Here is a 25,141-nt window from a genome sequence, read left to right on the forward strand (position 1 = left end):
AATACAAGATTTTCATTTATCATGTGGTGTATGATATAAATGTAACTTCTTCTAAGTTTGCATTTATGCCATATACACCATTGTCTTTGAGGACGAATCTAAAGTTTTCAACTATTACCACCAATGATACCTTTTCTTGTACAGTTCTGAAGATTTAACCTTTGAATATTTTACCTATGTTGCATAGGTGTCCAATGCAGTTTGAGAGAGAGTGTCTAATTGATAATGTAATTTCAAGTTGTAACTGTTAGCATCTACTCTGCTCACATCTCTGGGTGCCATTTCCCTTTTTAGAGCAATTGTTCTTTCATGCATTGGGATACATAAATGTGTGCACCACACGTATTAAATCATACAATTATAATTATGTAAGTTATACTGTTCTGGTCAGTATTTTTTCCAAGGGAGATGCACACAGTGAAATGTCCATACAGTATGTCATTGAGTCTCATCCATACATGAGACATATTTTATTTTAATCCTGTTTACTGTACCTTTCTACCTCTCAGTGCTTTGATCAAAATCCCACTGTACAATGATATCTATGGAAAAAAGCAGCACCTCCTCTTGCTGCTAAATCAGACGGAAAGCACTGTAAAAAGTCTTCCAGGAAGAACTGACTCTGATGATTGAGAGAGTTTTAGTGGTGCATGTTATTGAGAATGCTGGCCAAAACAAATCAATGCATTATCACAGACAGGACTTTGCCATTAATACCAAGGCAATGGAACTTACTACTTTTGTCAATGCTGTTAAAACAGACATGCATTCAGACACAAGTAGTAAGTTTTCAGTTATTCACTGAACTCAGGACGTTAATCACTGTTTTCAGTTACTTCACAAACTTCAGGATAACTGTAAGCTGTAAGCTGAGGACATGCCACAGTGCTGCAATATTCTACTGATTAACTTGAGCGGTGGCTCTGTGGCTAAGTCTCTGCACCTGTGGCTGAAAGGTTGCCAATTCAAATCCCCAGGCCGGCAGAGGAATCCTACTCCATTGGGCTCCTGAGCAAGGCCCTTCACCCCAACTACTCCAGGGGTGCTGTACAATGGCTGACCCTGTGCTCTGACCCCAAGCTTCTCTCCCTGTCTGTGTGGCTGTGTGTCTCATGGAGAGCAAGGTGGGGTATGCAAAAATCCAAAAGCATTGTAAATATTAGTTTTTTTGCCTTTGTCTTCTCATGTCAGAGCTAGTAATCAAAATATAGTGTAACGCAACGGGGGCTCAGGCGGGCGCCCTTGCCGCATTAGGTCGGCCCCGCACCGTCCGGGGCTCGAACCCGGGACTCCCGCGTCACTCAGCAGGGACCCAGCCCGGTGAGCCAAAGAGAGATCTCTCTACAGCCCAGTAGCTGTAGTCCTGCTATCACAGGGAAGGGCAGTGACGTCACCTGCTCTGGTACGCCAGCTCTTACACAGTGCCTGTCGGCCGTAAGCGTTACAATAGTATAAGGCCTGCACTGGACCTGCAGAACAACAAGCAGAGTAGCTAAGCATATTAGCAAATCTGTGCGAAACACTACATAATAATTTCTAATATTTAAACAACAAAAGTCCTTATCACTAGCTGCTACCAAAAAGCAAATGAGCAGTACTGTACTGCCATCAACTAGTAGCTGCCCAAGCTTCCAGATGCATTTCACACTATTGTGCATCGCCATTTGTATTAGGGACGTATCACATATTAAACTGAGAATAACATTTTTAATTAAAATTCATCATATACCTACAGCATATTGCATGGAATGAACTGAGTATAAAAAGACAGCAGAATGTCCTGATTTGGGGCACAGGACACACACGCCCATACTGTAGAGCAAGGGCTATCAGAAGAATAGCTATCAGAAGAAAGGGCAATTTCTAATTCATGGAGAAGTATGAACTCTGGTCAGAGACTCTAGTCAGAAACTACCCTTTCCTTCCCACAAGCCCTGGGAGAAACACATCCCGCAGTCACCAAACAGCAGGCCGTATGTCTAGGAACAACGGATAGGGTATGGTCCAGGGTAAAGTAGGAGAGAGAGATCTGAATATTAGAAAGAGATTTTAAATTAATTGTGGACATTGTTGTTTTTATTAACCATGTACCTACTGTATATAAACTGTAAACTAACAACATATAACAACAATAAATAAAAATGGAAATATTAAAAAAATATTCAAGTTTTGACAAGTAGCCATACTGTATGCAATGCTGGAAACCAGCTATGAGAGCACTTGGGGAAGCACAGTTAATTACATCAACAGTTATGCACAGAAGATTAATTTTGTATTGCTGGCCCTAGGGATCTGCCTTTCGACCTCCCCGCCACATCAGCATCCATAATCAGCGTGATATTTTTAAAAAATAATTATCCCCCTCAGGTATCTACTAAAACAAATATCTTAAGACACTAGCTCTAAAGATCAGCTTTTCACCAGCTTCTGTGACGCATCAGCATCTTTGACTATTCCTTAGGTTTATCTGCATCCAACACAAAGTGTAACATTAGCAATTGCACAAAACTTATGGAATCTAAGATACAATCCTCACCTCATTATCTGTGTAATCATCTAACAGTGGATACTTAATTACACCACTAACGTCCTCTACATGATCTACAACAAACAAGGCCTGCACTACGCTGCGTGGCCACCAGTACTCAGACCCATCCTCACTGTTAAGAAACACGTGTTCTATCTTTTTGCCTTAAATATGTGCTGCACTAACAGAAACCAGTTCGAAATCCATGTAATCTTTCCCCAGATTGAACCATCATATCTTTCTAAATCCATCATGTTTTATTTTTAAAATCCTGACTATCTTGTCTCATTTCAAACGCTGTGCCCTTGTACCATACCTTCTTGCCTTTCACATCAAAATCAAGTCTAATTCTCTTACACAGTGTTCTGTATTTGTTAATAGTACAATTATTATTAATCTTTCCAAACCTTAGTTTTTCTACCTACATCTCTTGCCTTAACATGTTGCTTAACAGCCGACATTGAAAACTGTGCCTTTTCTTCAACAACACATTCTGATAGTGTCAAACAATAAGCTTTGTCTCCTCTTGATGTACCTGGCATTTCCTGTGGCCTGCAGTGAACACTTTTTAAGTAATTAAACAGTTGTTCTAGGCTATGCCTTTTTCCCTCCTCTGAAAAATTGAAAACTCCATTTTTATTTTTCATGCCTATGACAATTTTCCAAAATTTCAACTGTGCTGTTACTGCAGAACATTTCTTGTATGCATCTAAGTCCCTCAGTTACTCAATAAATACCTCTTCACTGTTCCGAAATCCCCCGTTCTTTCCTAACTCTATCACTAGTACTTATTTTGTCCTTACATCTCTTGCTTCCTTTTTATACCTTTTTTCACCTTTCCTCCAGAAGTGTCTGCAACCTGGAATATCTTATTTTAACCATCCTTAGAAAAAAACACAGTCCTGTTCTTTAACTGACACACAATTGAAAGACTTAACTGAATCTAGTTTTGCAAGCCAATGCAATATCTGTTCTCCTTAAACATAACCACCCCCTCAACAGTTATTGCCATTGCTGTAGTGTTAACATCAAGTGAGTTGTCTAACATGCCAAAGTCCCTCTCACAGCTTACATTTGTCTTCAGCAAAGATTCGAGCTTTCTATACATCTCCTCTGACACCTCATCATGCCTGTCATATTCCAAAAGCTCTGCTGCCATCCTATAACACATCTTTACTAAACTAGTAAGGATCAGTTCCACAGCCCCCTTCCATATCCACAGACTCAGAGCTCCTCTATTCTGTGACTTTCTGCAGAACAGGTCCAGAATGTTCCTCTATGTCAGTGAACATGCATACTGTACCTCTTACAGATTTACAACTGTCTGCTTGCCATTCCTTCAGTATACACACTAACACGCTCTACCTTGCATTCATTTCTAAAACATGCTCTTCTTCCCAGAGCTCCTCACAGAGACTCTATTACTAACTTGCAAATAATTCCCAGTGTTCTGCATGCTGCAACAACTGACTTACACTCAAATCCTCAAACACTGCTTGTATTGATTTCTTTTCATCATGGATATCATGCATTAATTCCAGCAATTCAGCATTCAAAAAATAAACTCCAGCTGCACTGTAGAACATCGCATTGATTCGGTTTCCTTTAAAGGGCACCAGTGGGACAGGGTTAGATCTTCCCTTGCTCAACAAAGAAGATCTAAACTGTACTAGTTTGCCACTCTTCTCACACCCTCTTTCTTGGGTGGCTTTGCACTTTTTCCAACTGTTCTGTGCATCCAGTCTAAACTAACACTGCCCACCCTTTCTCCATGAGAAATCATTGCTTCCTAAATAGACATTGTAACATTGGCCTAATGTGCTAGGCCATCAAGTAAAAGCAGAACACCTCATTGATAACACTGATCCTAGGCAAGATCTCAGTTCTGTATTTCACCGGGATTTCATTATTTTTTTCTGTACATGCCCTGTTGTCAATTACATTTGCAATTTCTCAGAAAATGTCTCTCAAAATGAACCACTTCTGAATCACTGCTTTCACTAACAACATATTGCACCATCTTCCTGACAGTGTCTAATATACACTGAGCTGAACCCGATGCCTGCTCTCTACATCCTAAATACATCTTGCTATCATCCTGGAAATAAATGCCTGTAGTTTTATATTTCTGACCATATTTAGTCATCCTTTCTGTACCAAGGGTTACATTTCTTTCTTGCACACTTTATCCTTTAGATGTTGCAAACAAACTTGTATCCCTTCTAACAAGATATTTACAAAAGCTTTCCCCTGGCAATCTATCTACCTAATTCCCTACTAATTTATCCAAAACTATTTTATTTGTGAAGCCTTCTGTACTCTAAAACCCATGTTTACTACTGAATCTATATAAGCCTCTATGATAGCATCTCTACACTTTGCTTTTCTGTATGTGCTAATATTTTGACTATATGTTCTATCTCTCACTCAGTGTACTAAATCTGCTTCAGAATCACAGCTTTCTGTGATTCCTTTTTTTGTACATGTAAGCTTTTGCAACTGCTCCTATAATTCATCAATATGAATGGGCAGGGGTTGTTTTCCCACTCGATAACTGAAAAGCCAAAGCTACAGTAAGTGAAAGACAGAGTCATGTGGCCAACATTGGAGTCTATAATGTAAATTCTGCTTTATTAATAATAGGTTAAGCTTTCAAAACCAGGCCCCAAAGTATTGTAACTGATTGCCCTCTTTCATTGGTTATACTGACTATTCACAAGCATTGCTAAGTTTACCGAAGTACATACTCTCTGAGCACCTCCATGCTGTTTGCCCTCCAAACAATGACAACCACCACATTCATCAGTGCTCCATTTGTGGTGGTTCTGTTTAAATAAGCATTTGTGTTGTTTTAATTTTCAAGATATAGCACCTTCTCTTTTTGGGGATGTGAAGTCATTTAGGCTTCGGACGACAGCACAGAAGAACCAAATCAGTCTCATTAGTACTCTGTTTAATGCCATTTTGTGTCATGGAAAGCAGCATCCTCCCCACTTTTGTTCTCAATATATAGTACCTTATTGTCCATGTGAGTACAAAAAACTTTATCATTAGTAACATGCTCTGGATAGCTAATGCACCTAATTACTGAATGTGAGGATAACAACACCTGCAGTTTGCTTTCTCAGTCTGTCCAAGGGGGTGGGTATAGGGTGGATGTTTTGCGTGTGAATAACAGTAAATGTTGTGTGTTTGTGTGAATAGTAAAATTAAATCTGTCTCTAAAATATCTTAATGTAACCATTTTACCCTTTAAAAAGGGAAAATTAGGAAACAATTAAAAAAAAATTAACTAGTGTGTCATAATACTTCATCACTTTATCAATATTTTATAAATAAAGTAAAACATACTATAAACTTACTTCATTTACTAATATATCTTTACACTTTATGTAATTAAAAATGATAATTCTATTATTGCTATGAAGTATTGGGATATATCTCATTTGGAGCTGTGGTAACAACATCCTGTTTCAACAATGTAATCATTGTCGCTAGTACTGTATGTATATAGTATCATTGGCACAGAAAATCATTAATGGGTTAATAAAAATATAATACTGTACCGATTTGTGTGACAACCACACACAGCTGAGGTAATTTAGAGATTCATGTCTCTACTTGCAGTTTTACAGAGTATTGCTGTCCTGCATGAGATCGTCTATGAAATCTATGAATCCATGACACTGTGGTGTCTACCATAGTATACCTACTGACACTTTCTGCTTTCTAGTTCAGTTCAATTTGTCCTATGCACAAATGCGATGAAATGCTAATGCTTCCAGATGACTATATCAGTGTTTATATACTTTAAGTCTCACACCCAGGATTTCCTTATGTCTATCTCTCTATTGGTCCCCTGTTTGCTTTACATCTACAGTATATGTAGCAAACTCCCTAGCTCACTTTGTTCTGAAATATAGTGGAGGTGAAAGAGTCTTTGATATCCTTTGAGAATCTATCTCATGAAATTGATTAGATTTTTTGAGGAACATTCTTATATTTTGTTGTGTATTTTGAATACCTAGACTGTAGACTATACTATATATTTTTGTATTTATATCTTCCTTGGACCTCTGAATTTATCCGAGGTCAGATAAAAATACTTTTGGCTAATTTTAATTGTGGAAGTGGTCTAAATTTCCTCCATCTGTATGTTAGCTGCCTTGTGATTTCACACAGAAACAAACATTACTACTAGATTCTTAAAAGCAAGTTAGCCCTAGACTGGCTAATGTATAGTACATTATTGTGCTAGTAGTAGTAGTAGTAGTAGTAGTAGTAGTAGTAGTAGTAGTACTTTTCAGTCCAAATCAAAGAATGCTGTATATAGCAAAGAAAAAGACAAAAAAGTACAATAAAAATAAAAGAAGAGAAAAATAAACAAGAACATACGGGTTTATACAGATGGATTATAGGATGATCAGACATAGATCTTGGTAAAAAGGAAAGTATTATGTTTGTATTTGAGGAGAGTCAAAGAATTTGCCTCTTGGAGAGTTGATGAAGGCCATTCCATAACAGTGGAGCAGAGGCAGAAAAGAGAAGGTCATCAAAAGTCTGATTTAGTTCTAGGTACAGTGAGAAGAGGACCAGTCTCAACTGAACAGAGGGAGGAAGTGTAGACATAGGAGAGGCCAAAGATGTATGTTGGAGCATTCAAGATGCCCAAACAACATGTATGTTTGCACATATTGACAATTGCTGAGAAGAGAGTTAGGGAGTTGGAGAAATCTAGCCTTGATGTTATAAATGCATGAATCAGGCACTCAGCATTGGATATTGATAGAACTTGCCTAATCTGAGCAATATTTCTAAGGTGAAAAAAAAGATATCTCAAATCCAATTTATCACATGAGGTTTAAAAGACAGGAGAGGATCAGGTGACTTCCTGTTCTTGACTATGGCAGATGTGTGAAACGGGAATCCATCCAGCATAACTTTGAAACCCTTGAACTTTTTCCAGCTGAGATATGCTACCCACCAATAAAATGTCTGCTTTATCACTAGTGAGCTTCAGGGAATTTGATTTCAAGCTGATGTTACACAAACAAGAGATAAGAAGTTTTAATGTAAATCTGAATATCATCTGAATAACAGTGAAACAGAAGACCATGCTTGCATATAATTTGACTGAGAAGAAGCATATAAATCATAAAAAGCAAAGCACATTATTCAAACATTTAAAATGAGGCTCAGTGATTCCACGAAGATGTAACTCTGTTTACTGACATAGATAAAGTTTGTGATGAGGAAAATAGGTCTGCATTTCTGAAAAGTATAGTTTTTAATAAAACAAAATATATTATTATTGTTTATTTAATTATCTTAATTGTCAGATCTCTCTGATTACAGTAAGTTATTGTCACTGACACAAATTCCGTTTTACATTCTGTTGCTGATTTCAAACAGAACAGAAGGCATATTTTTAAACAAAGGGTTATGGTAGTTTAGAACAAGCTTCTGAGTTAGGCTGTTGAAGGCAATGCCCTATCTTCATTCAAGAAATCCTCAGAAAAAATAGCAACTAGCAAGCTAGATACAATACATCGTCTTGCTTGTTACAATTAGTATTTTCTTAAATTATATGTATGATTTTAAAATGACATAAAACAAAGAATTCATAAGTATTTTATTGGGTTAAACTAGTTATATCTTAACTTGAGATTCAATGGATAGTTTCATTTTTAATACTGTAGAAATAGACTTAGAGTCTAGCAGCAGGGGTAAATTACAGCAACTAGAAAAAAAGACAAGGTTGTTATTTACACAATCATAAATCAGCCATTTTCAAGGTAATGCTCTTTTGTGGTAGACTGCATAACAGTAACTCAAAATGATGAGTATTGAACTTGAATAATTGAATAAATCAACCTCAGTTAATCTGCTGCCATTTAACTGTGTGGTTTATCAAGTATTTTTATAGTATGAGACCTAGAGGAAGCTGTTCGTATAAGTAACCCCTTCATTTTTAAGCTTGTGTTAGTAAATGAAATGAGTTACAGTATACACCAGCTAAATTCAAATGTTGAAATAAAGGCATACCCTATCAAGATTTCTGCAACAGAATATCCATCTGGATAGATCAGCTCCAGACAGCAATTAACCCAAGCTTCAGGTCTATGAAAATTTAAGTCTTTGTACCAGCACTGCCGTCCAAATTACACTTCAATCTCAAATGGTAAATAGCTTCAAAAAGAAGCTTGTTCTTGCCTATTATTCAGCTTTTACTTTCCTGTCTCCTCTTGCTTTAATCCTTACCTTTCTGCTTTGTGGTTTCTAATTGAATTTGGGAACTATAGAAAACACAAAGTCGGCTGAAGATCAACAAAGAAGGTTTTGGAGAACCATTCACTTTTGTATTCATCAGTGAGAAAACAGTAAATGCATATGAAACCAGAAAACCCATGCGTTTGATCTGGAACTTGGATTCAATCTAAAAACTCAAAACTTAATGGTGTGAGCAGCCTACCCTGTTTGCACAACATACAGTATTTGAACAAAAGATAATGTTTTTCAAAATTTTAGTTTAGCTCCAAAGTTTATTCATTCAGTGACTTTGACAGTTCACTAGCAGAAATGTCACTAATATGTCTTAGCATGAACATTCTACTTCACTGACTGACCATTAATCATTAAACCAGTTTTAGTATTTGTTAAGGAAGCAAGGTGAGTTTTAAGCTGAAATTGAATATGAATGTACAGTATGCAAACATTTTACTGCTACAATTCCACTGTATCCTAATAAAATCAAAAGGTTATAATGTTTGGCTATAAACTGATTCTGAAACTATTTTTCCTCCCAATCACAAAGTTATGTAGAAACTGTTTTCTCTTTAATGTTGTTTAGGTTGATTTACTGTGTCTTAATGTATACTTGTACTTTGGACATTAGACAATAAACAAAGGTTCTTATTTTGGTCAAGAAAAAAGCATCATTATTAAAACTCATAGAAAACAAACAGAATGTTTTGAAATAATTCAGTGTCTATCTATTGACATAAAGTAGGTATTGTATGTTGAGTTTTGTTAGTCACACGTTAAAAGCATGAAAATCCATTCCAAATCAATTCCATGCTGTGAATTAATATACCATGTACAGTATATACTGAAGCAAAGCTTCTTTAATCTATAGACAAATTGATGCCTTGTATGGATTTAAAAAAATTGTTTGACACTTATAGTATGTTGTACCATTCACATCCTTTTAATTTTTAACAGTTACAGTGATAAATAGGACATACTATTCCCATTTCTACTTGTAATCATAGAGCTCTCCTAATTTATAGATCACATTTTTATTTTCTTCATAACATTAATATTAATTTCAGATACCAGTAATTATAACCTTTAATCAAAAGCTAGCTAGAAATCACTCCAACAGCTTTCACACCGATTGATCAACAATGCTGAGAGCAGTGATACAGAATGATTCCATTACAGCTCTGCTGTAAAAGCAGCAACCTAATTAAATTAAACAGCCAGCTCTGGCCTTTTGACAGCAACATTGATATCACCAGTATGAAATGCGCTAAGGTGCCTTTATTAACAAATGACTATTTTTCTTTAAAACCTGTTCTGTCTTTGTCAAACCATGATTGTCCACAAATAATACCGCATTTAGTATTAAAATAATACAGTATACACAAGCATTGTGACATTGTTCCAAACCACAGTTTTCTGAATTATGTGTAGCTTACTACTTATACTGTAAATCTAAATTATAGAAGATAAATTATTTGGCCTTCAGTAAGTTTTTTAAAGGCTTAGAATTTTAATGATGTTATAGGTCTGGGGATTCTACAGTGATACTCTTGAACACCAATAATTAGCTTCATACTGACTGCTATATATCCCCCAAACTATGTTCAGGAAAAGCACAGTGAATATATTTAACTATTTATTCTCCCTTTGGCACTATTAAAGATTTAATGAGTATTTGAAATGTTCATCTCCCACACTGAGACTCAGCCTGAATATCAATTATTTCTTTTGCTCTCAGCAGTGTAAAATGGAGGTACAGTATTGACAAGATTGTCATACCAACACAGTATGCAGCTGAGCTGGCTTTTATGATAATACTGTATTTACATTTTTAATTTGTTTTAATTCAGTAGTTTATTCTTATTTTATATTATGTTGTTTTTATGTATTATTCAAAGTATTCAAAAGAAATGATCTACTTAAAAGAAATCTTAAATTGTGTATTTGATGAAAGTGTCATCAAAATTCTATTCTTAAAAGTTACATGCAGTAATTGCAGCCTGGTGTCCAGTAGTAACTATACCCTTCGTAAGAGGTTCGAACAGAAGCTGTGTCTGTGCGTGCTAGCTGCAAAGGAACAAGGAAAGGATAATTCCATGCATACTGTATCACCTGAAGAAAGCTCATCAGTTTTAATTTCACTCTATTTTTCAATGTGGAATAATCTTTGTCTACTACAACTGTCCATGCCTTTTGCACTGGAAAAGGAATTTAATTTTAAATCTAATTTTTATTATTTTAATTCATTGTTAAAATGATATACTGTATCAGCACAACAGATTTAAAATTACATTAATAGAAATAATTACATATTATAAAGCCTGTTACAATAGACTTTGAAGTTATATGTTTGTGCAATATACTCTGTTGAAAATATACATGCAAATAAACCTTTTAAAATGATAATACATTCATAGTATATATTTTGTATCGGAGTATCATTGTTTATCAATTAACAAAATGCATTTATATAAGATATTTTGGAATTATCCTAAATGATACTGTATGTCCACATACAGTATGTTTCTGATATATTACAACATTAAAATTATTTTAATAAATGAAATTGCACCTATTAAAAATTAACTGTATTTTCCGTCATGTATTCCAGGACATTATTGCATCTGAAATTCACACTATATTTTTCAAAAGCTTAGTAAATGTTTAAACATTACAAAATCCCTTTTATATTGGGGTTAATATGGTGGAGCATCATCTGTTCCAGAGTGATAGACACATGATAGGTCTTAATGCAAAAAATCCCTGTATGGTTCACAAAAACAATCGGTCGTAATTGATTAACACTTTCATTACCACAACTGATCTGTCTCATTAGGTCCTCCTGAGTGCTTTAATGGGTCTTTAAATACACTGAATTATTAAACAGAAAATGTATAATAATAGTTTATCACTTTTTTAAAGATCGTCTTAATGTTGATACAAACTGGCACTATACCTCCAGAATAGCTGAGCTCACAAGTTAATTTTTATAAATAGGTGTGTGTAAATGAAATACTGTAAGGTCAATTTAAAATAAAAAGTGAGTCCTTGCACCAACTTGCCTAGCAAGGAAATGTAAGCATTTTTATTTGTTCTTATTCTTGTACTTTTTCTTTTTTCTTAGCTTAGTGCAGCATCTGGCAACAACGTACATACACAAACTTATTTATGAAAACTAACAGACAAAAGCACAAAATACAAGGATTACTAGTTACAAATATTTACAATACAAATGAGTACCTGGGCCCAAGTTGATTTTATCTGCCAGGTGTTTACCCAGTTTTGAATTTTATTTAAATCCTTTTTTAATTTATTTTCCTTCTTCTACAGTGTATGATAATCCTCACTAATTCATATCATTTGCAAATGTGAGTTGTTTACTAATTATACCTACAGTATATTATACTAATCTAGATCATTGATATGAATTAAGAACAGCAGGAGTCATAGTCCTTCATACTTCACTAATAACCTAATAGCCAGCAGCCATATCACTCTGCAACTCACAACTGGCAACCCACTGAAGCTCAGCAGGTGTGAGCCTGGTCAGTACCTGGATGGGGAGCCTCCTGGGGAAAAACTAAGGTTGCAACAAATTAATATTTGTTGTTCACCTTTGCCTGGTGTGGGTAGGATTCCTCAGCATATACCTGATTTAGTCCTGCTCTTCAGTTTCGTTCATGTTGTCTCAACATTTATTCAAAGTGGAAATTGTGAAGGTGGCACAGTGGTTAGCATTGCTGTCTTACAGTGCTGGAACTCTGTTCAATTCCTGGGGTGCTATCTGTGTGGAATTTGTATGGTCTCCCTGTGTTTGTGGTTTTCCTCTGGATAATTGGGTTTCCTCCCACAGTCCAAAGACTGGTAGGTTCATTAGTGTCTATAAAGGTGTCTGTATGTGTCCTACATTGGACTGACATCCTGTTGAGGGTGTATCCTGCCTTGGGCCTGTTGCTTACCCCCTGCAACACTGACTTGGGAACTATTCTAGAGCCCATTAATTATCTTTTGCCTTGATGGATTCAAGATAATATTTCCACAAATATCACAACATAACTCCCCTTTTCTAAAATTTAACACAAGTCTCTTCAGATCTCAATTACATGATACGTCTTTTGTTTTTCATCAGGAAGGTCTGGCCTGTAGAACGTGACACCCAGTCACACGATGATTGCAAGAAATAGAGTGACTCTGATATACTGAACTGATCTCATAGACTAGACATTCACCTGGTGACATGCAATTTCTGTACTTCTGTACACTGGGGCATCATTTACGCTGGTCTCCACCCACCTATTTGTACACCTTCCACTCAAAGAAGGATTTAAGTATGTAGCCTACTGAGCTATCACCCCCACTTTTCCTGTCCAGGCATGACTAAAAACTGATGTGGAATTGAGGTGAAAAAACAACAGACAGTTCAGTGGCTGCATACTAATCTATATACTGCAAGTATCCTTAACATCCCTTTGGCACATAATAGCCAATAACAATTCTGAACATTATTATCTCTTTAGTAGAATGCCCCATTTTAAAACAGTGGAAATGTGTAAAATAATACAGAAGCTGAAATGGGTAGAGGAGTTGAAGTTCCTATTTTATCTGATCTTACTTCAATGAGAATATTTTGTTATGCATGTTCATTATTCTCCAGTCAACGTTAAAAGAAAGTGTGCTTACTTTGAGAGGGCAAGGCCATGTTTTGCTAATTCTTCATTCAGATCACGCAGAAAGATCCCAGCTTCCACTGTGACCTGTCTCTTCTCTTCATCGACCTGAAAGTGAAACAAAGCATCTGTATTCACATATAAATGTGAATATATATTTAATGGTTAAAGACGTAGCAACAAGTCAAGGTGGCTTAAGTGGAATAAATACAGTTTTCAGGCACTGTTTCCAAAAATTAAACAGAAAACTAAACGGAATAAATTAAACGCAGCGAGAACAATAACAAAAACACAGAAAGCCTGCTTATTTCGTTTTTGACACACCATGCAACTAACAATAGTAAAATTAAAATAAAATGCCCCTCAGAAGATAAGATAAGACAAACATCTTTAGCTGGTCCATTTCCTTGAGGTCTATCAACTGGCAATTTTTGCAAGGGTCTCACCCTCAATCAAGTGATGGATTGGGTGTTTGGTGAGCAGGGAACAGACTGCTGAAAATTACTATGTTCCCACTGCAATTTGTTTAGTACCCCTTTGTTTCTGAAGCTGTAGTGACAGACCTGTAAAAGGCTGCAATGTGTGTTTGATCGTGCTCTATGTAGATAATGTTTTTGTCTAACTTCTTTAACCGAGGTTTAGAGACCCTTGAGATGCTAGTTCGTACTGCAGGGATGGGTTACTGTAGGTAGCATCAGTGTGTTTACTGAGGCTAAAATATGCTGTGTTTTCAATTTAAAATAGAAATAAAATAGAAAGTAGACTGATCTCCATGGATTTATTTATTCTATATTTAGAGAAGAATAAAGAAGGGCCACATTTGTAAGATGAAAGTCGAAACATGCTTTTTATTGTTACGATGTAATGAATAAAGAAAACCTTTAAGAAAAACTGAAAGGAAAGGCCTGGGGAAGAAGTCTTTTTTTATAAAACAGCTGAGTGGGTTGCTCTGAATCCTTGATTTATATATTATATTGAAAAATGTCTTTGCTGTTGACTATTTTTTCATGATGTGGCCACTATTGTTTTTTTTGTTGTTGTGTATTATCATTTCAATTATTTACAGTACTGTATATAAGTTTTGCTAGTTACTACAATTAGCATCTTAAGCACTTCAATAAGAAACTATACAACATTAAAGATTATAACTGTGCTTCTTTCTGTTTCTGCCCTTTGTACTGTAGCCTGTTCCCACCCAAATGTATGTGTAGCAAGCTTACAATATCAGTATCTTACTGATTAAATATTTACTTGCTACTATATAAGATCCTGAACTGAGCCTATGTACGATCTACCACCTACACACTTACAGTAGGTGAAGTGAAGATGAAGTAAAATAAGACTGGTTAACATTTGTATGATGTAGGTGGAAGTGTTTTCCAGTACTAATGTCTATTTTTTTTCTTGCCTTTCTTCTTGATAAACTGAAGCATAGTAGATAGCAATGAAACAAGCTAGATGGCCCCTCAATTCTACCTTTTTGAGGGATTAGCTATCCAGGGAATATTGATCACTTTAGGTCCATGGAGACAAATTGTTACTGTATCATGGTCTCTGGTCAAATCTCTGCAGTGAATGGAGTTCATTCACTTTCAGATCTATTGTAGACAATGGAGTATCCAATAACCACTTCTCCTTTAGATTCTTGGTTGAGACCAGTGATTGAGATTTCTGGTCAGTGATGGAGGTGTCTTGCATTAAGTTCCCACATCTTATTTTAAATCGTGGAGCAGGGCAGTTAAATTGGTGAAGTGATGCTAGGTGGTATTCTTTGGTTTTATTGGTGAAAATTACAGTATTTCATCTAATCAGCTGGTACCAACTTCTCTGTCCTTTTTTCTCCATATTGTTTAACAGTCTCTGCACACCTCCCTGAATGTTGGTTTTTCATGCTTTCAGTATAAATGCTTTCAATATAAATCTGTAACATTAAAATCTGATTGCAGAAAAATTGGCTATTTTGAACTCTGAATCAAAACATATCTTTCAAAGAAGATAATATGCACCTGAACTCACTTTCCATGCATGTTTGAAGTAAGAAACTGACTGCAATATTACCCTACAGTTTTATCTTGCATAAAAATAACTGACATGGTAAAAATGTGATTTCATGAGGTTTTACTGAGGAGCAATGTCCATTTTGCCTTTTTAAAAAAGCACCACTTAGCAAGGTACACATTCTCCCCAGTAGACTTCAGCTACCCTAGAACAAAAGAAACGTCTTAAGATAAAAATGTTTTTTGCACTCTTGTCAGAAATACATACAGTAAACTTCCTTCTTTACTTTATTTTCTGAATTATTTATCCTGTTGTTCTACATTCTCTGGAAAAGGAGTTCCTAAATCCTGGTCTAGGAGATTAAAACACAGTTGCTAGTTTTCACTCCAGCCAAGCTCTCAGTTACACAACTGAAACATAAATTGATTTAATCATAGAATGGAGTTGAAATATTTGAATTTAATTCTTTAATATGTAGGAAGTTGTCTTTCAACTATTGTGTTTTATATGCAATGCAAGATTTTGACATTTAAGGTTGAAAAAAAACTGAAAATGTTCTAATCAATAAACCTTTAATTAAGGCTACAGTCAAGCAATTAACCCCAACTAATCATCTTGACTGGACCACATTAACAACTTCTGATGGTGGTGCTTTAGAGGGACCTAGATACCATGCTGACACTCCACATTCCCAAAATTGAACTCCCCGTATTCTAAAGATTTCAAATTGTATCTCTTTAATAAAGAATCATTCCTCTATTTGAATGGAATCATTTTAATAAAAAAGTGACTTATGTAACAGTCACCATGCTGACACTACAATATGTACAATAAACCCTTACTATTTATAAAGTATTTGAACTAGCAAGGGACATTAAAACATTTTCAACAACCGTTTAGTTGTTGGTTTTAGAAGATTGAAACAGACTACCTGCTCTGTCCAGATTAATCTTTTAATTTCAATCCTATTACTTGTAAATGTCTGTTCACTATATGTGATAGGTGCAGCTTTGTTACAAATGTACACATAAAAATTAGCTTAGTAGATTTTTTCAGCATTACAACAGTATAACAATAACAAACATGAAGCAAAGTGTCTAAGAGAAAAAAAAGTAAACTTTTAGATGAAGAGGAAATGGCTTAGTCCTCTAGTGAATATTTTTACCCACCAAGGAAGGAACTGACAACATGCCTCAGGCTGGGAAAACACAGAGTCCTATATTATATGATAGCAGAAAAGAAACAGAAGTGTTGCAGGTACTGGAAGCCCTTCCAGTGAGACAAATAAATCTCCAGACCCTGTATTCTACAAATTGTACACAATGAAACAAGAGTTGTTAATCATACTGTTGGCCATTAACAAAACTTTTCCAGCTTTCTCCTAGACAGGGATAATACCCAGTGACTGGATGCACTGCCCATCCATAAAAAAGGCTGAAGAAACGGACTCATGTAATAGCAGATATAGACCAATAACTTTTTAATTGCATGTAGGGTTATGGAACAATCACTTAGATGTAAGCAAGAGGATCATGTATTTGCCACTGAGGTTCTAAGTTACAGCCAACATGGATGAAGAATATCTTGATTGACTAACTTGCTGGAGCTCTTGATCAAGCAACAGTAGTAACATAGATGGACAAAGAATAGGATAAGGCTTTTAAGAAGGCTTTTGATTAAATTCACCACAAAGATTGCACTCTCAGATTGCTTGGATTATGAATTGATTAATGGACATGAAACAGAGTGCAGCTATGGGTTACATGTTTAAATTGAGGTAATCGTTGGAATAAACCAGGGATCTTTTTTTCATAATAAGTCAATAATCTAATCTAACATAGTAGCTAAAATTCGAAATTGTCCAAATTCAGCAAAGGGCAAAGATCAGATCACATTTTAGGATATTATATCAGTTCCTAAACATTTTAGGAGCCATTCATGCAGAAATCCATATAATTCCTAAGGGTTCACAAACTTTTTCTCAGAACTGTTTGTGATCAGTGTAAAAAAAGAACCTTGAGTGCTTCAAGATCATTGCCTGTTAATTTAATAGTTCAGGTGGGTAGCTGCGTCAGCATGCGTAGGCTGCAAAGGAACAAGTAATAGGTTTATTCCATGCTGAAAAAACACAACGTTTTGGCCGTGGAGCCTTCTTTTTTTCAGCATGGAATAAACCTATTACTTGTTCCTTTATAGACTGTTAATGGTTTAGTAAGATTTATGATGAAAAAAGACTTATTAGATGGGATTATGTTGGGTGTGTTTTTGAATCTGCCTCTCTTGGTAATTTTGACTAAATGATAGTTTTGGAAATATTAGTTTGCAGATCTTCAGTCACTCTAGTTTGCAGATCTTCAGTCACTCTTTGTTTGAAAAGAATCTGCCTCCATGGGGCTTCCTTTCTAATCCTATACGTGTAATATAAAATTATTCTTACTGTACCTCAAGAACCTTATTCATCTTATCCATACGCATCATGAAGTCATCTGTGCAGGCGATGTCTGAGGGAGAGTGCCCCCCACCCACCACCTTCACTCTCTTGCTGCACTGCCTAGCGAGTTCCAGGATCTGTCAAAAAGAAGAACAGCCTTACAGCATCTCCCAAGGCTGTGACATATTCTGAAAAGCAGGAGAGTCCTGGGAAATTTGTCTTGATCCATAAGCACTAACATTATATTGCAGGAGATTATCAATTTGGTCACTTCAAGCATGAAATAATCCTCAAAGTCTGAAGTAATTACTCCTCATGTTGCAAGCATGCAGGCATTCTGTGAGCAGCCTTAATGTTTTAAGCTATCTAACATAGCTTTAATATCAAAAAGGGGTGAATGTACAGAGTTGTGTCATATAATCAGTGGAGACATTCTGGATTCATGTAAGCGCTCTGGTACAGTATAGTCAGCAAAAAAGTGAAGTTCAGAAGTGATAGTGTTCCAAATTAAGAGCGCACAATTAGCAAACACGGACACAGGAACACAGAACCATATGTTGTCATGTCATTTGCCAAACCACTTTATACCATATGGTGTCGCAGGAAGCCGGAGCCTACCCGGCAAGCAACGAGCACAAGGAAGGGTACACCCTGGGCAGGACACCAGTCCATCGCAGGGCAAGTGCAAGCCAATCACACTGTACATGGGGACAATTTGGAGGCCATGGTAAAAGCCAAGCGGGGAAATTTGGCCTGGACACCGGGATAACTCCCTACTCTTATTGAGAAATGCCCAGGAATCTTTAATGACCACCAAGAGTCAGGACCCTGGTTTAACGTCTCATCCGAAAGACGAACCATATATTGTGAACATGATTAATAAAGATAAATATACTGTCAATTTTTAATTACTTAGTGAATTAAATGTGTCCTTTACTGCCGTTATTGGCTTTAAGAGTTGGTGTTGGAGTTCATGACATAGACATATTTGTTTACTCATGATTTTAGACCATGGCTTCTGCATTACGACTATAGTGCATTTGAACTGAACTTGAACTTTATTGCTATATGTAACTGATACATGTACTGATACAATGGAATTCTTACTTACAGAAAGTCTCTCAACTGTTAAAAAAAGTGTAAAACACAAAGTGCAGACAGTACATCAAGACGATATACAAACAAACAGTAGTACAAAGTAGACAATGTACAAGTAAACAGTTCAAATGTAAGCAATGCCGACATATAAACAACGACTGCAGATATGCAATAAATATAATTATAATGAGGTAGATGGTGTAGGTGTGGTCCAAGGGGCATGGCCAAATGTGTTCTCCTATCAAATTGCTTGTGGGTAGAAGCTATTGAATCTGGTGGTAAGTGTCCATATGCTCTTGTATCTCTTGCCTGAGGGCAGTGGGGTGAAGAGCTCATGCCCGGGGTGGTGACTGTCCTGTGTGATGGCCAGAATTCTACAACGGCAGCAGTCCTCATAGAGTTGTTTAACTTCTATGAGACCACAGCCAATGATCTTCTAGGTCACATTCACCATTCTCTGCAGTACCTTTCTCTCTTGAAAAGAGGTGTTGCCGTACCACATGGTAAACCCGTTGGTGAGGACGCTCTCGATGGGAGCCAGACAGCAGCCTACTCAGACAGCAGCCTTGTGGGGTGCCGGTGCTCAGGGTGAGTGGTGTTGATGTTTTATTACCTATCCGCACCACCTGAGGTCTCTTGATTAGGAAGTCCAGCAGCCAGTTGCAGACAGAGTTTCACAGTCCTAGTCCCCTGAGCTTTGTCACCAGCTGGCTGAGTATGATTGAATTGAATGCTGAACTGTAGTCCACAAACAGCATTCTCACATATGAGTTCTTAGTGTCCAAGTGTTCCAAGTCTGTATGGTGAGCTAGGGAGACAGCATCATCCACTGATCTGTTGTTCTGGTAGGTGAACTGCAAGAGGTCCAGGGATTCTGTGATGGAGGAGTTGATGTGTGACAACACCAGCTTCTCCAGGCACTTCATCAACACAAATGTTAATGCTACTGTGCGGTCATCGTTCAGGCATGTCACTTTTCCCTTTTTGGGGAGTGTAACAATGGTGTTTTTTTTTAAGGAAGTAGGGACAATGGACTGTGACAGGGAGAAGTTAAAATGTCCGTGAACACTGTAGTCAGCTCGACTGCACATATCCTGAGGACATGGGGTGGTATCCAATCAGGCCCTGCAGCCTTAAGGATTTTCACCCTACTCAGAGTTTTGTGCATGTCCTGCTCTGAGAGTTTCAGAACAAACTCCCCCTGTACACTTGGGGTCTTCTCAGCAGTGTCCATGTTCAGAGCATAAGGCAGTGATGTGTTGTTCGTGTCAATCTCCTGGCTGCAGCCCTTGCAGCCTGTGATTGACTGTAATCCCTGCCACAGCCTCCGGGTGTCAGCGCACTGCGTTTCAAGCCACACTCTGTAGCTCCGTTTTGCGGCTTTCTCTAATGCATACCGTGATTCCCTGTACAGCTCTTTGTCAGCCGATTTGAACGTGGCGGATCTATCTTTTATTTTATTGTGAATGTCGTTGTTAAACCACTGTCTGTTATTGGGAATTGTCCAAATTTTCTTTTCTGGCACACAATTGTCGGTGCAATATTTAATATAGCTGGTGACCCCATCCGTATACTCATTTAAATCTGTGTTGGGAGCTCTGAATGTGTCCCATTTAGTGACTAAAGTGATTTTAGATAAACCATGGTTTTTGCTTGTTAAATACAGCAACTACAGACAACAAAAAAATTGAAATGTGGTGCTATGTGGTCATTTCAATTATGGTCATAATGGCATTTAATATAGTAAGTTCATTAACTTTCAATAAACCATAGTTAATCCTATGATTACTCAGTTGAAATGTGACACACTATGGACACAAACTACAAGCAAAAGTTTATGGGAGGATGGAAAAGCTAGCCAGCCACATTTTTAAAGCCAGCACTCCAGCTTTTTTCAAGAAATGGGTGGCGGAGACCTTGGTCCAATTAGCTATTAAACATCAAATGGAAGTTTGGGCTAGATGGCCTTATTATCTTGTTTTTTATTCGTATTACAGTATTTTACTCCTAAGTTTCTTTTCAGTTGATTTTTGTACTTAAAAACTAACAACTTACAAGCATAACTGCGTAAGCGTAGTAAATTAAGCTAGTTCTATATCATGGTGTTCTATTGTATTTATTTTAAAGGTTATTTCTTACACATTTCAGCTGCAGAAAATATTTATCTCAATTAATATTCTTCATGCAACAACATTCCAGACTTGGTCACTTATGTCCAATGAAGATTAGCAAGATTCATTAAAGAAACTCTAAATCTTGTTAGAGCTTGATGAGTATTATTAACCTTGCAACACATGAAAGACTTTCAGGTAAATACATCTGATGGATCAAAGGTGCATTAAGAAGTTTTAAAGAAGAATACAATTAAATTAGCTTTCCCATGCATGGGAAGAAACAGTTTAGAGAGACGTTTAGAGAGCCAAACTTACACATACAGTGTGAAACTTTACTCATTTAAAGTCAGAAAATCCTTTGAAAGTATGCATATCTTGAGCCAAAGAAGGAAGATAGTTAATTAAATTGCTTGAATTATTTGAGCATTTATAGTCTATTCAAAGACTTCTATTACAAGAATATCATCCCTCTCTCTTTTAATTTTATCTACATTTTTTAATGTTTTTAGCTAATCTTTTTTTCTATTTAATCTTAATTTTTGATTTTGTAAGATGGCCATTCTGTTATAGAAGTCAGTGGATTTGAAAAGGCAGCTCATGAAATGGAGATGGATTCTATGACTTTCCAGATTGGCTGTGAATTTTCTAAGTGACAGTTATTATTCTATTGGATTATAAACTGGACTTGATTCAAGGTGAACAAAGGATACCGAAAAAAGGAAATTAATTAGTCATGAAAGATAGCTGTAAAGTCTGCAGAACAAGGTAATAGAGCTGGAGGTTCATGCAAGAATAAATACAAATTATTGACCTGTGTCAGACACATGAACATAATAATCTGTTTGAATTCCTGAACAAAACACCCCTTAAATGGGTTCTAAATATGGCATGACAAGACATGTTTATCAGAAAGAAATTGTAAGGTATAAGGAGACTGCTCGTCTGGTGGCTGTGACAAACGTCTTTATTCATGTTTTTCTGGTGAAACACCTTCTTTTGAAAGAAAGCAGGCAGTATAGCTCGGATAGGGTTCTAGCTGGGGAATTACTTTTTTCAATCTTTTTAGGGTCAATGTATGTGAGTAATAGAAGGTGGGTAGTCTGCTCAAAGTTTCTATATTGCAGTGATCATTGAGAACTGTATTTAGTTTTTGGCATTTTGGATGAGGAAGGAAGGTCAGTAGTTAAAGACTGAGTTCAAGGACATCAACTGGTCTCTTGCAAGCTTTAGACTCCAGCTCTGCACCCCTTTCTTTCCCTTGCTTCCTGCTTTCCTGGCTCCCTTCTTCATTCTTTTCTTTGCTCGCTTCAGGACTAAGTCCTATGTATAGCCACCCGCACATATTCTGGTTAGCGTGCCTAAAAGCACCCCTCTAAGCTTCATAACTTCCCTGCTCATGACATTACCAAGTCTACTCACTCAGTTCCACATTTACTCTGCACCTTCAACCCTAAACCTCAAGTACTTCATAGTGTGTGATTACATGGTACTGTATGCATTTCACATTCCATGTCAATTTCAACATCTGCTGCTACACTCAAAGCATCTCTTGAAATGAATCTTCCTTTACGAGACTCCCTCCATCCTTCATTTGTCTAATGTCTTTCTCACATGCTTTTCTCAGGGTCCACTGCTTCTTCAGTTCTCAACCTTGCTTCCTCCCTAATATCTCTGCACCACTGTGTTAACCTGAAAGCCACTTATACGGTACTGTAGGTTTCTCTTTCAAAGAAAAACATTGTTTCCCAAAACAAGAAAAAAACATTCTCTCTAGACTCACACTTCATATACAGTATCCTTGCCATGTTCTAATTCTGTTCAGTGTCTTCTTCTTGCCCTTAGCCTTAATAGTACTTTAATCCCCTCTTGTAGATCTTAAGGCTTTTCTTTCTCATGGTTCTGTTCTTTCGTTTCAGATCCTCCGGTTATGTCGCCCTTTTCCAGCCTTGAGTCTAGTTATGGTTACTTTCGTTGTCTCTTAGCCTCAGGTCTCAGGAGCACCTGCTATTGACTCAATAGTCAACTTCTATAGGCTGGAAGATGCCTGTTGATTCCATCTTAGGTGATGGTGTTCTCTCAAGGCTATCATAGTGTGGGCAAACATATCTACAAACTGAACAATGCCTTGGGGAAAGTACTGTTCCTCGTGGGTGACCTCCTGGTGGGATCAGAATTTTTTAAATCTTTTTCTTATATAACCAACAGGGTAAAAGTGTAAATTCTATTTCACACTTTTACACTTTTTACAATTTTACATTATTTTACACTTTTATCGGTGAGCTGGAATTAGTCCAAAGAGTTTCCTTGTATATTCCTGGCCTCAAGCATTCACATTCCTCTAAGACATAACTCAGTTACTGTATATTGACTTGCATAAGCATCTTTTAAATAAACAGTCAAAACACACCAAAGGAAACTCCTGAGTTGTGCATTTTAAATTGAGAACAAGAGTACCTTCTTCAGAAACAGAGTTCTTGTAGTCTGGAACAAGTTACCAAGTTATGTTGTGAAAACTCATACAACGACCTCTTTCAAGAAATGGGTTCATGAGATCCTGAGATCAATTGACTACTATTGACTAAATAAAGGAACTTGATTTATGAACTTGCTTGCAAACTTTCTTATGTTCTAATGTTCATTTTTTTCCATTATTTTTTAAACATTTTCTGTGCAACAGTAGTGTTAGCCTATTAGTCAGGATGCTTTTGTGATATTTTGTTCTAAACTGACCTGCCTTAAACTGATCTACTTCATCATTAAATAAATTATAATTATTATATGGTCATTTTTATTACAGCTTTTAATTAGTTAATGATTGATTCATCTTAAACAGTGTTTTAACTTAATTAAAAAAGAACTGATTAGTCTAACCTTGCACTGTTGCTAAAACACCCTGCATGAGCTGCAGAAATTGAAAGATGATGGCAATAGAAATTCTTCACACATGAAGAAGGCTCTACAGCTGAAATGTTGTGTCTCTTTCTCTTTCAGAATGGAATCAACCTTTACCTGTTCCTTTGCAGCTACCTACTTGAATGTCTTCAGCTTACATAGACATACAGTATCATATTCCCCTTTACAAGACTTTTCCATTTTATAACACCATACTGTAAGTGGACTGTAGATAAGTTATGAGAAAAATACTTCACACATCTGCTGTTTTAACACTGCTGTTTCACCACTAAACGCAAGTTATTCCTCCTATATCAAACCCTTATGTGCTTATATTAAGTTATTTACTGTAAATACACTGTTACATGCTGCTTTGAAAGATGCTTCCTTTATATTGCTTGCTTTCTCCAAGTATTATCTGAAGACTACTGCATGATGTCACACAGGTATTTCTGCCCAGATCTTTGTACTCTCCATAGTTCAGTGCAACTTTGGAAAATTTCTGTGGGGATGACCTTGCAATTTATTTACTTTACTATTGTTATTTTTTATTTTTTACTAATACAGTGATAATATTTCAAAGCATTTGTATTGCTCATGGCAAAACCTTTAATGCATTCATAGAGAACGTATTTGCCATGGTTAGAGACAAATACAGTGTTTCCATCATAAAAAAAGACACTTCTGCAATTTCATGTAATTTGTGTAACCATTTCTGGTTGTTTTTTGCTTGCCCTTTCTTGTGTTCTTTGTGACTGGATAACTAATCATTTATGAAGAATGGCTGAATTGCAAAATATTATCCCCCAGTCATCAAATGAGCCTTGCGATAAGAAAAACATTAGCCTCAAAGTGCCCCCTAACAATAATACAGTACATCCAGACTTCTACATACCTGTCTGACATCTTCCACGGAGGAGGGCTGGAAGTACTGCTCAGGGTGGCAACTGTATGTCTGAGCCCAGTTCTGGAAATGATATCCTTCAGTTCCCTGTATCTGGAGGGAAGAGGAAATGAAAAGGTGAGCTGTGTATGGTTATTCAAGGTTGACCAAAAGTGATAGAATATTATTTATAGCAGTACGATTTAATCTGTTTGCTGAAAAAAAAAATAAAGCTGAATAGAAAAAAGGATAAACATTCTACTGAAA

The 25,141-nt window shown here is 36.5% G+C and overlaps 1 protein-coding gene across 1 annotated transcript in view; it reads right to left on the reverse strand.

Moving 5' to 3' along the window:
- LOC148840017 (L-gulonolactone oxidase-like) overlaps positions 1–25,141 on the reverse strand; it is an 89,372-nt gene that overhangs the window by 63,330 nt on the left and 901 nt on the right. The window contains exons 2-4 of the mRNA XM_088936408.1: positions 24,887–24,988; positions 17,899–18,024; positions 13,472–13,566 (exon numbers count right to left, since the gene is read on the reverse strand). Coding sequence (XP_088792534.1) covers positions 13,472–13,566; positions 17,899–18,024; positions 24,887–24,988 — 323 coding nt within the window. The remainder of the gene's footprint in view (positions 1–13,471; positions 13,567–17,898; positions 18,025–24,886; positions 24,989–25,141) is intronic.

The sequence above is a fragment of the Atractosteus spatula genome, chromosome 2 (assembly GCF_055471065.1).
Source record: "Atractosteus spatula isolate fAtrSpa1 chromosome 2, fAtrSpa1.hap1, whole genome shotgun sequence".
Taxonomy (NCBI): domain Eukaryota; kingdom Metazoa; phylum Chordata; class Actinopteri; order Semionotiformes; family Lepisosteidae; genus Atractosteus; species Atractosteus spatula.